At 51.5% G+C, this 13,733-nt stretch overlaps 4 protein-coding genes across 4 annotated transcripts; 1 reads left to right on the top strand and 3 right to left on the bottom strand.

Annotated features, from left to right (window-relative positions):
- Positions 1-1,474: 1,474 nt before the first annotated feature.
- On the bottom strand, positions 1,475-3,443 carry GT037_003020 (signal recognition protein; the record flags this gene model as incomplete). Its single annotated transcript, XM_038928067.1, has 3 exons — positions 1,475-2,580; positions 2,628-3,205; positions 3,253-3,443. 3 exons carry the CDS (start codon positions 3,441-3,443, stop codon positions 1,475-1,477), a joined length of 1,875 nt encoding a protein of 624 aa, XP_038789345.1.
- A 420-nt stretch (positions 3,444-3,863) lies between these two features.
- Positions 3,864-7,298, top strand: GT037_003019 (uncharacterized protein; the record flags this gene model as incomplete). The annotated part of the gene is made up of 1 exon (XM_038928066.1): positions 3,864-7,298. The coding sequence occupies one exon, from the start codon at positions 3,864-3,866 to the stop codon at positions 7,296-7,298; it is 3,435 nt and encodes a 1,144-aa protein (XP_038789344.1).
- A 198-nt stretch (positions 7,299-7,496) lies between these two features.
- Positions 7,497-7,994, bottom strand: GT037_003018 (uncharacterized protein; the record flags this gene model as incomplete). Its single annotated transcript, XM_038928065.1, has 1 exon — positions 7,497-7,994. One exon carries the CDS (start codon positions 7,992-7,994, stop codon positions 7,497-7,499), a length of 498 nt encoding a protein of 165 aa, XP_038789343.1.
- Positions 7,995-8,398: 404 nt separating this feature from the next.
- GT037_003017 (thermotolerance protein) lies at positions 8,399-12,762 on the bottom strand (the record flags this gene model as incomplete). The annotated part of the gene is made up of 3 exons (XM_038928064.1): positions 8,399-10,248; positions 10,296-11,765; positions 11,817-12,762. 3 exons carry the CDS (start codon positions 12,760-12,762, stop codon positions 8,399-8,401), a joined length of 4,266 nt encoding a protein of 1,421 aa, XP_038789342.1.
- Positions 12,763-13,733: the final 971 nt, after the last annotated feature.

Genomic DNA, 13,733 nt, shown 5'->3' with positions numbered 1-13,733 from the left:
GCATCTCAGCCATACTGCATCCTCAAAGGCATACACTGCTACTTTCTCGATAGGATTCCAACATAGATTGCCATGTTCACCTCGAGGATATAGTATAGCTGGGCCGCGACTCATCAAAAAACGACCTGTTTCGTAGCCCGTCTGCCTTTCGAATGGAACATACCTAAGCGGAGACGGCATTTTCTTCTCGGGCGTCTCTTTCCTCATATTATCATTATCATTACTGTTCATGTTCGCTGTGGGGCAGTTCGATGCAGCTGAAGCTAGCGTCGCCAGCGAAGGCAGCTGGATCGAGGCATTGCTGCCATGCCGTTGTTGGGTGTATGAAGCCACGGTCGAGCTTGAGGAAGGGCGTGATATATCGTGGCCGATCGACGGCAGCTTGTCTTCAAAATTGGTGGTTGGCGTCTTGAAGGCGGGCAGGTCGAAAACCTGCAGAATCGAGGGTCTGCGAAACGAATCGTCGACCTGGGGCCGAGGGAGGATAGAGGTAGCCAGTGCGGAAGCCGTGATGAAGTATTAGGGTCGAGAAACGCGTGGCGCCCCTCGAGTTGCTGATGATGTACTGGATGGGATCGGGCACGCTTTGATGATACACACCAAAGAAGACGCGAACGGGTAAGTGGTGCTTCAAAAGAGTGTGGTATTAAGTAAATGAGCGACGATAAGGAGCGAAGGACAGAAGGACCACAGCTACAAAACAGTGTTGAAAGAGTGTCTGTTGAGAGGAACGAGCACGACAAGAAATTGAGCTGCAAGGTACAAGATACGTTCTCTGCGCGTTTGTGGGTAAGTACTAAGGGGTCATGACAGTGCGTATCGACCTATCGATATCCACCCATCTCATTTAACCCTAATCACCTGCATGACCTCAGAACTACTACCCCCAAGCGCCCCTCCAGTCTCTTTTGAGCCGGGCCGTTTTACTGCTGTGGTACAAGCTTCGCCGTCGTGATCTAGAGTGAAGGATCGCCTTTTCAGCGATTCAGCCTTCCAAGGTCATGTCACAAGCAAGTTGAACACATATCACAGGTTCATATTCACGTTCATCAATGCCACGCCCCGACCTGCGAGACCCACGAACAGATATCGTTGAAACGAAACAACCGTCCCGTCAGGCGCGTGATGGTTCACGCAGATTTGGCGCTTATGCTATTGCCCCTGAGGCTCAAATCACACTAGTCCCACAACAGCCATACACGTCTGTGCACATACCTTACACTAGACCAATCACGGCCCACCATGTCTCCAACTTGTGGCTGTCACGTAAATAAAGGGTTCAAATTGGACGGGCAGCCGTAGCGTGAACCATGTTGCAGTCTGGAGAAGGGCATGTTCAGGGTCTTTGATCATGCTATATCACGTACCTATCTGTACGGCTGTAGTTGAAGACCATTTGATCATAGTGGTAGCTTTTGAACGAGCAACCGTGATCCCACGGATACATCCCTGCGAACCGCGCGGCGATTGCTGATTATCTACCAAAGGAGAACCAACCCTTCTTGGCTTGCGGCTTCTCCTCCTTCTTCTCCTCAACCGGCGCCTTTTCTGGCTCTGGTTCTTGCACTTGCGGTGCGCGTCCAGGATATTCGATGTAGTTCCACGCTACATCGAGGAAGAGAGGCTTGACTGGTACAGGCTTCAACTTCGGAGGCCATGTAACAAGGTTCTTGAGATCAACCGAGCCCGATGATGGGTATTCGTTCAGTCTCTCAACAACGGGTGCCGCATTTGCCAGTCCGGCCTTGGACGCCGTCTCTGAGTTTGCAAACAGTTGCGAAAGCGCCACAACACCTCGGTAATGCGAGTTCAGATTCTCCAGATTCTTCTTTAGCGTCTGTGTCTGTTCACCTGACACTTCCATCTTGGGTGCGCTCGAACTTGAAGGTGATTGAGATCTTGGAGCTGATGCCGCTTGGCTTGCCAACGTCAATGCTCTGTTGCAAAGCGCCAACGCTTGTTTTGGAGTCGACAAAAATGCATACGAGTGCGACAAGTTTAAACACTTTAACGCTTGGAAATATGCGCGCTGTCCGTCGAGTTCAGAAATGAAGCCAGTATCGCGAGCAGCACCTCTTAGGTCCTTGACCGAGTCAATACTTTGCAGAATCGCATCGTACAGAGCGATGCGCTCTCGCAGACGTGCCAGCTTGCGGCCAGTGGGTTCCTCCCGTTCAACCCATTGCTTGCCGTCTTTACGCGGCCGTCGCGGTTTCTGGGGGGGATTCGCAGGAAACGTGAGCCCATCGTCTTTGCCAACAAGCACTCTGTTCCGCCCAACTCTCCATGATATCAGGTCATAGTTGACAGCCAGGTTCGTGACACGGAGATCCTGCATACGCGCATCGCCCTCGTCGACACCTTCCTTCTCAAGCTCCTCGATCGCCCTTCGTGTTGCATCAACTGCGTCCTGGCTTGCGATGAGGATATCGTCGTACGCGTTGGCTCGGTCCTTGGGGGATGAGGTGGAGGTCGCGGATTGGTCAAGAGTAGCAGAGGCGGTATCGACAGATGCTAGAGCCTGGCCAATTGCGGCATCCACCACGTTTGCTGTTCGGCCTCGCCATGTAATCTGGGTGTCTGTGTGACTGTTAGCGTTGCCTGAGTCCTCGGATTCTGTTACTTACGAGATGAGGCTGCTTCCTCTTCCTTCAAGGCTGCCGAGTCAAGCTTCTGCACAGCCTGGACTAGCTCTGCATCGTCCTTTGGGAAATACTTGACTGCAACCGCCGGAACACCCACGGTGCGTGGGATGCGACTCTGGTACGCAGCATAGCGTATGCTTGGGTCGGTGGTACCTGCCATGACATCCTTGAATAGGTCCTTCCTCGTAGCTTTCAACAAAGAGCTGTAGATGATGCGCGCCGCCGAGTAGTTGGTGAGACAGGGAGCCCAGCGCGAGGGTGAAGCATTCTTGCTCTTGATGCCCTCGGCTTGCTTCTCAAACTCGTGCGCTCCAGCCAGAGTGTATGCATATGCTTTTGCTTCAAGCACATCCGTTTCGGAAGCGCCGCTGGCGCTCGTGTCAGAGACGAGGTCTACAGCCTGCTTTGCATATTGAATGGCCTTGTGCAGACGAGAAAGGATGTGTTGGCGCGTAGAACCAGTGATGCTCTTGTCGGCGTTGTCTTCAGAGTGAGAAGCCTTTGTGGCCATGGCCTGCGCCCATGCGCGTTCCGAGTTGAGCAGGAGCACGTGAAGAGCCCTGCTACAGTCAGTTTCCGAGACGGCATTTCCGCAAGGTGCTCCTACTCATTGTTGTTCTTGATATCCTCTGCCGTCACCGGGGCCTTCGCGGCATATTTGGCGTTCTTGGGTGTTGCCCGCCCGAGCTTCTTGTTCACGATTCGAAGACGGCGCGACAACTGGCCGTGGTAGGTATTGTAGTCGCCTATCAGGAAGGCCGACTCGCGGTAGTCGGTCACAAACTTGGTGATGTCCATGGCCCGGTTGGTGGTAGGGGAGTGCAACTGTGGGGATGCGGCTCATGTGGAGGGGCATCAATTGGCGAGCTATCCATGGCCCTGCCAAGCGAGTCGGAATCTCAGGTCATGGTCGCGCCGTAAACTTTTCGAGACATCATAGACGTCGGGCCCGCCATTGCCACGCGCACTACCCGGCTTTTCTGCTGCCTTCTTTGCTTTAGGCCCCTTCTTTTGAGTCGACGCTCTTTTTGTTCGTTTCCTGTCCTACCACCTTCCCCAGTAATCGCCATTGCACAGTTTGGAGGCATGCGCAAGTGTGGGCAAGCCCCAATACCAATTCTGTCACCACCACAACAACTGACTGTCCCAGTTAATAGGACACTTTGTAGCTTCTGGTAATCTGCGCTGGCACCATCTGCACTTCCCACAGTCCAGGTGATGCTCGAGCGTGCTTCGACATGCCTCGAATCCGGCGGACGCCAGCTCTTCCGCGCTCCGAAACCATGTCTACGCAGTCGGCGCGCGTTGCCTTCCACCCTTTGGCACCACGGTGCAGCCGATCTCACTCTTCCCACCTGGTCGGCCGCGGCCTCGACTACCCAAAACACAGGCGGTGACATGGATGATGCAGCGGCAAAGAAAACTATCGGGGACCCAAGACGGCAGGATGGTGTTTTGCTCGACTTTCTGTACCCAGAGAAGACACTTGCACTTCTTAGACGACCACCCGTTGAACGGCTCAATGCACCAGAAACGAAGCTACGGCGGCCGTGTGCAAATCGAGTTCGCTATTTTTCGACAGCACAAGCGCAACCCTCAAGCCACGAGGCACAATTAGACATGGACGTGGTGGAACAGGCCAAGAAGGAAGCAGCAGAGCTATCGCAAGTTTTAGGTGCCCATACAGCGCTTCGAAAATTTCTAGATTCGCCGCAACCTGGGAAGCAAGAGTTAGCATGGCAGCTGTACACTGCTGTTTCTAAAGACCGCCTAGCAAGTTCATATAAAAGAGTGCGACGTCATCTCATACGTTACCTCAGCCAAGACGTCGTTCAGGATGGCAACTCTGCGGTACCGGAGCGAATTCTTCAGGTGTTTGGTGAGCTACCATCAGCCCTTCGCCGGCATTCAACACGTGTAGCAGCTATCAAAGCATATACTGCGCTAGGAATGATTGGGCCAGCAATCCAGCTGCTGGAGGAGCCCGAACATTCGAGTCTTAATATGTATTCCGGCATGGACGTCATCCTTCGACGAGCCGTTCTGGACGAGCAGTGGGATCTTGCTTTCCGTGTCTTTAGGACGTTCATGCGGCGGACGCCCAGAATCCGTGGCATATCTGCATATCAGGCGATACGCTTTGGAGATACGCTCGCAAGCCTATGGGGTGAGGTGGCACAACTACCAGAACTGCTAGAACACTTCCAGTCTTTCTTGCGATATGTCGACGAGTTTCAGCACGAACTCAGGTCTTCGCGACTACTGAAGCGTGACTTAGACTGCTTTGTCATGAGCTTCGTACCCCACGTAGTGGATCGTGTTCTGAGCACCAGAGAACTTGATGACGATTTTATTTGGAATTATTTCGTCGGGCTTTTCGACGACCTCCATGATCTTCAGCTCCCTACTCCCGCCTGTTATGAGTATGCTATTCGACGGCTACTGGAGCTCCCACGCTACCAACAATACAACAACCAGCGAAAGATTCCGCTTGAGCTATATAGAAGATACCGACAGCTATATCTCGACCAGACCGAACCCACCATCCAAGCAAGGCCATCAGTGAATCTGATAGAGTCTCTGATCTACCAGCATTCTACCAAGGGTGGCCTGAGACGTGTCCAAGACCATGTACAAGATCTGCGCGCTTGGTATCCCAATCAGCCACTACGCCCTCAACTTCTTAGGCATTTGATTAACGTATATGCGGATGTTGGTGACACTGAGAAGGTGTGCAGATATGTCGATGAGCTTAAGTCAGCTTACAAAGACGAAGTGACGATCAAGGTCCTGTCATCACTCCTCTATGTGTACGCTCGAAGCGCAGATGTCATCGGCACGATCATGCAATTCAAACGTATACACGAGGAGTTCCACATGAACCCAGATACCGGCTGCTGGAACATTCTACTGCTTGCCTACGTCCGTGCTGAAGATCTCGACGGCGCTCTTGAATGTCTCAACAATTGCTTGGGCTCGGGTGTTGAACCAGATATCTACACATTTGGACCCTTGCTCGACTTTTGTGCTCATAGAGGTGACGTTGAAGCTTTTGAGACACTGTTCTCGGAAGCCAAGAAGATGGGTATAAAGCTCGACACGGATGTTCATGCAAGAGCGGGCTATGTTGAAGCCTTTGTGAATGCAGGGGATGAAGAAGGCGCCCAAGCAATTGCGCAAGGCATGCTCAATAGTTGGAAGGCGGGGAGACTACACGGACAACCTCTCACACACACTTGGAATCTGCTGATCCAACAGCGTGCTCTAGACCGCGACCTGGTGGGTAGCAGAGAGCGATACAAAGAAATGGTCGAAAACGACATCCCTCTGGACAGTTGGACCTACAGCAGTCTAATGCGAGCATTAGTTGAAGTAAAGCAGACCAATGCTGCTTACAAACTGTTGAGAGTCACGATGCCGGAACAGAGACTTCAGGTCCACGCAATCCACTACGCTATAGTCATGATCGGTTTCGTTAGGGAAAGACAGTATACTCAAGCGGTTCATGCTTACGAAAGGATGATGGAACGCCAGGTCTACCAAACAGAGAGCTCTCGCCAAGCCTCAATACAGGCGCTCGGTTCGGCTGATCTTCAAAGGCTAGAGAAAAAAGGTGCCAAACATCCGAACTATAAACTCCTTAGGGTTGAGGAGGCACTTGAAAAAATGCTTGTTTCTGGTACAGCTCGAGAGGTCGCTCATCGACAACCGGGACTTGAACGATCGACTCGGATATACGACCCCCGTGCTCTTGTACAGTCCTACTATGGCCTTATGGTATCGCTATACAGCGCTCGATCAGCTTACAACATCTGCAAGAAGCTTTTCCAAAAGGCTGTAGCGTTAACGCCCGACGCCAACAATTACACGACACCATTGACCCTTACAACGTCGATGATGGAGGCCCATTTCATGGCTGGCAAACATGCCGAAGTGGCCAGGTGTTGGGAATTGGCACGTGTCTCAGCTGCAAACCTCACAAAGACCGTTCACCAAGTCATGCAACAACCTGCCGCCGTCTCCGATAACCATGAACCCCCCGACCTTCCTGATCAAGACTCTCTTGTCGACCCTTCAGTTCAACAACGCTTTCAAGAATCGCGCATATCAAATAATCGTCGCGACATCCTCACTAAGGCTTCCCGCATCTACATTCGTAGTCTGCTCGCCCAATCTGAGGATCCCAACGCTCTGCTAGAAGCCCAGCGTACTATTCGCGACCTTCTTGTCAACGGTTTCACCATTGATACTTTGACCTTCAATGAATTTATTCAACAACTCACTCTACGCGCTCGTCTCATGGACGCCTTCACCATTTGCGAAGCATACCTCATGCCACGTTTCCCTGGTTGGCGCGACCTTGTCCCCAACTACATCCGCAAAGACCGCAAGGGCTATCAGTGGATGGAGCTTCGCCACCACGAGATCAAGACGACAAGCGTACTTCCGCGGTACAAGACTTTGGTCTTGCTAGCCAAGGCCCTTGACCAAGTGAAGAGCGACGAAAGACACGGTATAGGTTATGATACTGATGCGGAGGCTTGGATGACGGAGATTCTTGAACGTAGCGCGCCATTGACTGTCAGGGCTATTGATTCAATGCCTAGGACATTTGATCATTTACAGCAGAGGCACTTCAACGGTTTTTTGTAGGGAGGTGCTGTATATATGTACAATACGTAGTATATCACGATATGAACGAATTGCATATAAATCGTTTTTAGTAGACAAGTGAAACTTCGTCAAAGCTGTTCCACTTCTAAGTCTCAAGTCGCAAGAAGAAGCTAATCAGACAAGTAAGACGATATCACTACTCTTTTCTGTCAAGTCATGAATAATGTACCCATCTCATCACACTGATCTAGCCTTGCTGTCCTCCATCATATCCGTTATCGATCTAATCCATCGAAATCCCCCAATCCTCCTTCTCTCACACTCTGCCTCGTCGTACCTTTCGCCATGCGAACTCTGGACGACACCATATACCAACGTTCGTACAAAAGGATGTATGCCCTCTTCTTCCCGCTCGAAGCCTACGCCACTGCTACTTCCCGACCCAGAACCCCCTAAGGGGTGCGGCGATGAAGGTCGGAGAATCTCCGCTCGGTCTAGTTGCGACACTGCCGTCTCGTGAAAGGCCGAAGGAAGCTCAAGACGCTCTCTGAACCTCGAGACAACGGATTCTGCTCGAGGACTCGATGAATGAAGTCGCTTTCGAGCTGGGAATGACAGTGGAGTCGCAGGAGGAGTCACTAGTGGCTCAACAGGTTGCTTAGGGTGTAGTCGGAGGAAATTGAAAGACTTTTCTTTCTTTTTTCTCCTCGAAATGGAGATGCACAGGAACTTCATTCTGGTAATAGGAATGGCATGTTTGGATCTAAATGATAGCTTAAGTACTTTTGAGGACGTTCATCGTTGTCTTTACGCGAAGCTTGCAAGACAGTGTTGTCTCATTATTGACCAGCGTGACTGTGGAGATACAATGCGTGAGACTGAGTGAAAGTGTTTGAGCCGTGCTTGGGAGGGTCGAGACATGTCATGACCGTTGCTTCATGCCCATGATCATTGTTCTTCTCTCTTACCAGATGAGTCTGTCTTTGTTGATGATGCTATAGACTGTACTGTTGTCTTCTGACACATCAGAGGAACACAACTGTCCATCCCTGCCACGTATCGAGATGTTCCACCCAGTCTCATCCAACGTGACTGTTGTCGGTCACTGCTCATGTCCAACTCTTTCAATTGGTAATTGCTTACAACACCGGCATCAGCACCTCGCTCATCCATCTCTTCACATGTTCGCAAAGCCGCCTGTTCTTATGCTGATCAATCCCTTCACCCCGATTCCTTGCCCCCCATCTCTGCTCTACATCGAGCGCTAGCTCCTCAAATAACCCTGTAATCTCTTCGTCCACATCGTCTCGTGTCAAAACCTCCAAATCGCCTCCTTCATGTAGCCAATGCTTCAACAAGTCGCCGTCAACATGCTTATGTTTGGGGCCTCGTTTCGAACTTTGTCCCAGATGGCGTGGATCCACATCCCTAACCAAGATCTCACCATGTTGGTTCCCAGTGGTGTTGCTCATAAGCACGTTGAAAATGTCCCCGCTGCGGGGATTGATCGTATCGTGTTTGTAAGCGCCCGAACGGTTAGCCTTGATTTCGATGAGATTTTGTAACAGCCGCAGGAGCAGACCCGCAGGCTGAGAAAGGATGGATAACGAGAAGACCGTGCCATCGGTACAAGCACCGATGATATCATCAACAATGATGCCGGTAATTTGACCCGCAGTGTTCGGACGGCGCCAAGGTGGACGGATATCACCGCGATCGAGACGAATTACTGTACGGGGAAGACACGCCTCGAATAGTGTCGGCGACGCATTGCTATAAGTCATTACAGGCGGTTGGTAAAGACCCGTTACCGAGCTGCTTTTCTTGTCGGTAAGCAACACAAACCTGTCACTGCTGTTGTCCTTTGCGTTCGGCAGGTCTACGACCAGATGTCGCGCGCAGTTGCGCATGCCGCTATCAGAGAATTCTCGGACAAACTCGAAAGTACCCGGTCGTGCTGCTTCAACCACCTTGTAGCAAAGGTGCGAGTGCTGGAGTGTCGAAACGTAAACAAATGGGCGAACGACAGACACATGGATACCTGGAGAATGCAGATCCGTTTTTCCGCGCTGAAACCATCGACCGGCTTCTTCATCAAAACGATCGATAAACAAGGACCTCCCAACAATACTCACCGTGGTTTGGCTATCCCAAAGCGCTATACCATAAACAGGTTCGTTGTACGTAGACTGCTTTTGCAAATCTAGCTTCGAGCCAGATTTTCCAGTGTTGAAGATCAGTCTCCTTCCATTGTGCTGAGTCGCGCTCGTCTGAATTCCGGTTCCAACGATGACGAGATTGTACTTTTTGCCTTCTTTGTTCACGAACTGCCATTCGACAATGGAGTATACCCTTTCGGCGTTCATCAGAGGACATTGGGCGACAACGAGTCGTTCTGTAGGCGCATCCATCTCTTGTTTGATCTCCATGTCATCGGTTGGTCTGTCGTCCCGAACCCTCAATAACTTCATCGACGACTGCAGGAGCCGTTCACCAAGTGGTGGCCCACGCCGCTCTTTTGCCTCCATAGTCGATACTAGTACTCGACGTAGCTTTTTCATGAACAGTACGTTGGTAGGCTTGGCACCTACAATGAGTTTCCGCGGAACGACCTTTGTGTCGTGCAGGGCTTGTGGGAGTATATCCGGAGTTGGACACTTGACGTCCGCATCGAGCTGCGAGAAAAGAAGGCGGTCTCCAGCAACAGCGAACAAGAATCCGCCAAGGTTTCTCTCAAAGACATTCTGGTCCGGGAGGAATGGCAGCTGGAATATAGCTGACACTGGAGATTGGTTGTACTCAGGGTGACTGCGGTCAGTAAACCATATAGAGTCGATTTCAAGATGAGAGAATTCGCTTGGAGAGTAGCGTACTCGGCAAAAGTCTGATCCACAAGACACATATGCCGCTGAAACGTTGGTTTCACTACGTGTTATCTTGGCTGAGGCTTCGCCCATTCGGAGGGCGTTCCAGGATAGAGGTGAAATTCCTTCATGTTGTCAGTAACGCCAATCAGTAGCTTCTACTTCGTCTTACCACTATGATCAACCTCCAAGTGAGAACTCAGAAGAGTTCCATCCCGCATCGCACAGACTAGAACGTTTCTGCCCTCGTTGCTCATAACGACAGCACTCTCACAAAGCTTTTGCAGGTTCTGGAATGTTTGGTGCTCTGTCCAAAAATCTTCCAAAGCTATCGACGTGCTATCATGCGAATACTTGAAGAGTAAAATCTTCGAGTCGAATGTGCTAACAAAGACATACAGGAAGCCGTTGATATCTAATATCTCTATACATGTCGGGTCGTGATCCAGCTGGTGCCTGAAGGATCTCGACCGCTCGAACTTGCCTCTCTTGGAAATTGGTACGATCTCTAGTAATGCACGGCCACTTTCTCGCGACGCAATTGCAATAAAAGGGGATCCAGCATGGGAAGCAGCCAACAGTAGTGGAGTATCGAATGCTAATGACTCGATCTGTTTCAATGTCGGTCGTAGAAGTGTACGGACCTCTTGTCTCGTGATCTGAATCGATATCTCATCAGACCAAGGACAAGCCGAGATGGTTTCAACTTCTCGCATCAAGTCGTCTTCGAGTGGATCGTCGTCGCTAGGCGTCTGGAATTTGTCCCAAGAGCCTTGCTCCCATGCTCCTGAAAAGTCCGCACGGCTCTCGGGTTGGGTACGAACGACACGGATCACAAGCGTCTCCGGCGGAAGTGTTATTGCGAATATAGCATAATGCTGACTCCTCATCGTGCCTTCTATTTCTGCCATGTGGCTGCCATGGTCAACAACCCAGATACCAGCGCAGCCGTTGATACCGCTGAAACTGTCATCCACAATAGCTTGTATTCCGCGCCTCAGCTCCGAGATCTCTCCATTTGGTCTGTTGCCGTTGGCGACAAAAACGGACGACCGCTGACGCTCATCTGGCGCGCGTGGACTGGAAAGCTGAGTTACTGCAAGGTCGGTGAGAGGCGTCCAGTTTGGTATCGTGTCGACGACAGAAAACTGACTTGTGTCTGGAGAGTTTGTTGCATATGAGTATTCAGCAGGCCAGGCACCAATTTTACAAAGCACACCGTCATTGCTCGCTCCGCCCGCAATCAGGAGATCCGGATGTTGTTGCGCAATTTCGGAGCGACCGACAGTGACACACGAGAAGGCAGTGTCAATCCGGCACTGCCATTCGCCAGCTTCATCTATCTCTACAGTACCCGAAGGACCACGAACCACGTAGATGATACGCCCATCCTCCCTGGCCACGTAAAAGGCTTCTTTCTGATACTCGGGATTACGTGGGGTCTTATCCCAAGCCGTCCATTTTGGAGCTTGCTTGCTGTCACCTGGTAGAATAGACCGGAGTATCGTATGATCGATTGGTACTATGGTATGCGCCGGGTCACCAGAGAGGATGTTCTTGTAGACGGAGATGTGGTCATCTGAAACCAGAAGAAAACCGGGACTACGACGAAGAGGAATGAGCAGAGAAGGCACCATGTCCTCTGAAAAAGTTAGCCGAGCTCATCTGCCGTGTCATGCAGTCTTCCACTTACCAAACTGGACGAGATAGCGCTCTGTCCGCGGGGTTGCTCTGCTAAGATCTTGTCTGCAGTCCCAATCGAAGCAAGTAAGTCTGGTCCTTCCTTCCAACACGACCACGAAAAGCAACACGACGTGAAAATCGTCATGCCCGCCTCCCGATGACAGAAAGTCCATATGCATGATCTGCCCTTCGATTGATATAATCCGCTCGTCTTCGATAGGCGTGGTAATCTCGCTGCCCTCTCTGGCCTGCCTCCTCCAATTCTCCATAGGCTTCGTCTTATATAGGATGAAGCGCCCTTCGTGCGCTGCAACTGCTATCGCGCGGCATTTGGGATCTATAGCGAGGAATTTTCCAAGACGATCGAACCGGGAACTTCCTGCAGGTAGCCTGACATTTCTGTGGCTGAAAGTGGTAGTACCTGTCTTGCTGTGCTGTGCCCATAAGAACATTAATGATCGGTTGGAAAGACTGAGTACGATGACTTCTGGAGGCAGCATATTGCCTTCTTCTCCTGTTGTTGGCTTTCTTGCGATGTGCTTCATGTAGTTCCCATGTAATGGAAGACCAGTACCTTTGTATGAAGGTATTTCGCGAGGGTCACCAAAAACCTTGGCAGTAAGGATGCGACCACCGTTGAAGTTAGTCTTGGAAGCCACGTGGTGGATATGGCCATAGTCACGGATCTCTTTGAGTTGTATAGAGTCCTCGCCAACCATGACGATATCTATGAGGTCCCTATGGCGTATGTTGGCCGGGAGAATGAGCTTGCTCAGCGGAGTCTCTACAACTGTCTGCGACAGTATGCCGTATTCGGGTATCTGACCTGACGACCTGGTAGTAGTATCCTGCATTTCAACGTCTTCCCGAGGAGCGTTGGCCATTATCTGATAAGGGTCGAGTGGTCTTGAAACCCACTCACCGTCGATGAGGCTGAGGCCTTGGGCTTGAGCCATTTGTGATCAAGGAATGCTCAGGAGATTGACGGCAAAATGGATCTTGACAATGCCAAGCAAGCGATTTCTGATGCCGTGCACAGTACGGGATCAGGCCAACGCAGGTAGAAGCAACGAACGCACAATGTTCAGAGTTGAGATAGATGACATAGTGCAGCCTGCCGGGGCAGGCTTGTCAGACACGTGGCGAGGCAAGGAAAATCAGTACTAGCAGCTGAAACTAATTGAAGCAACAGACAGCCCGTCGAATATCGCAGGGGCTGTAGTGGATAGTAGTAGTGTTGAGCAGAATAGCGGCAGCGACGTGAGGCAACTGCAGCCGGGATACCTTGGCTTACTGAGGCGGGCTGCTGCAATAAGACGCTGTAGCGCCTTTGGCACACTACAAGAATGCAAAAGGCTAGCAAGTGCGCCCACTGCTAGCACGTGAGACACGAGAGTATACCCGCGTACGTTCGTAGCGTGCCTTGAATGTCAAGGTGGCTGGGGGATCTAGATCACCAGATGATCGTGCAGTATGGAGCACGATCTGAGTAGGCTCGGGATGGCTATGCGAGTGGGTTGCAAGGCTCAGCGAGGCGGCGCAGTAGCCGGCCAGGGTACGAGGAGCTTTGGAGCGCTCGTTGGTGGGTGTGAAGGTGTCGTGTATGCAAGGAAGTGGCTCCTATACTACTCATTTGGCTGCACAGCAGCGTCTCGGGACTGGAAGGCTGTCGGCGAACAGGTCCAAGAGCAGTTTTGAGTGGTGTTGTCGGGTTGCACGGCTGTCGTCTCACGTGCAGGCAGCGGGTGAAGGATGTCGATGGGCAAGACTGGAAACGGCATGTCCTAGTAGTTGACATTCACAGTTCCGTGGGGTGCCAAGCGCCTCGGCACGACAAGCAGGAAGGCGCGACCCGTCACGTCAACCTGGCACCTGGGACGCCGGCACGAAGCAGCATGTAATCCACCAGACAAACACTTTGTCCCCC

The sequence above is a fragment of the Alternaria burnsii genome (genome assembly GCF_013036055.1).
Source record: "Alternaria burnsii strain CBS107.38 chromosome Unknown 746, whole genome shotgun sequence".
In the NCBI taxonomy this organism is placed as follows: domain Eukaryota; kingdom Fungi; phylum Ascomycota; class Dothideomycetes; order Pleosporales; family Pleosporaceae; genus Alternaria; species Alternaria burnsii.
Note: the sequence above shows the minus strand (reverse complement) of the source record. Positions and strands in the feature narration are given on the sequence as shown.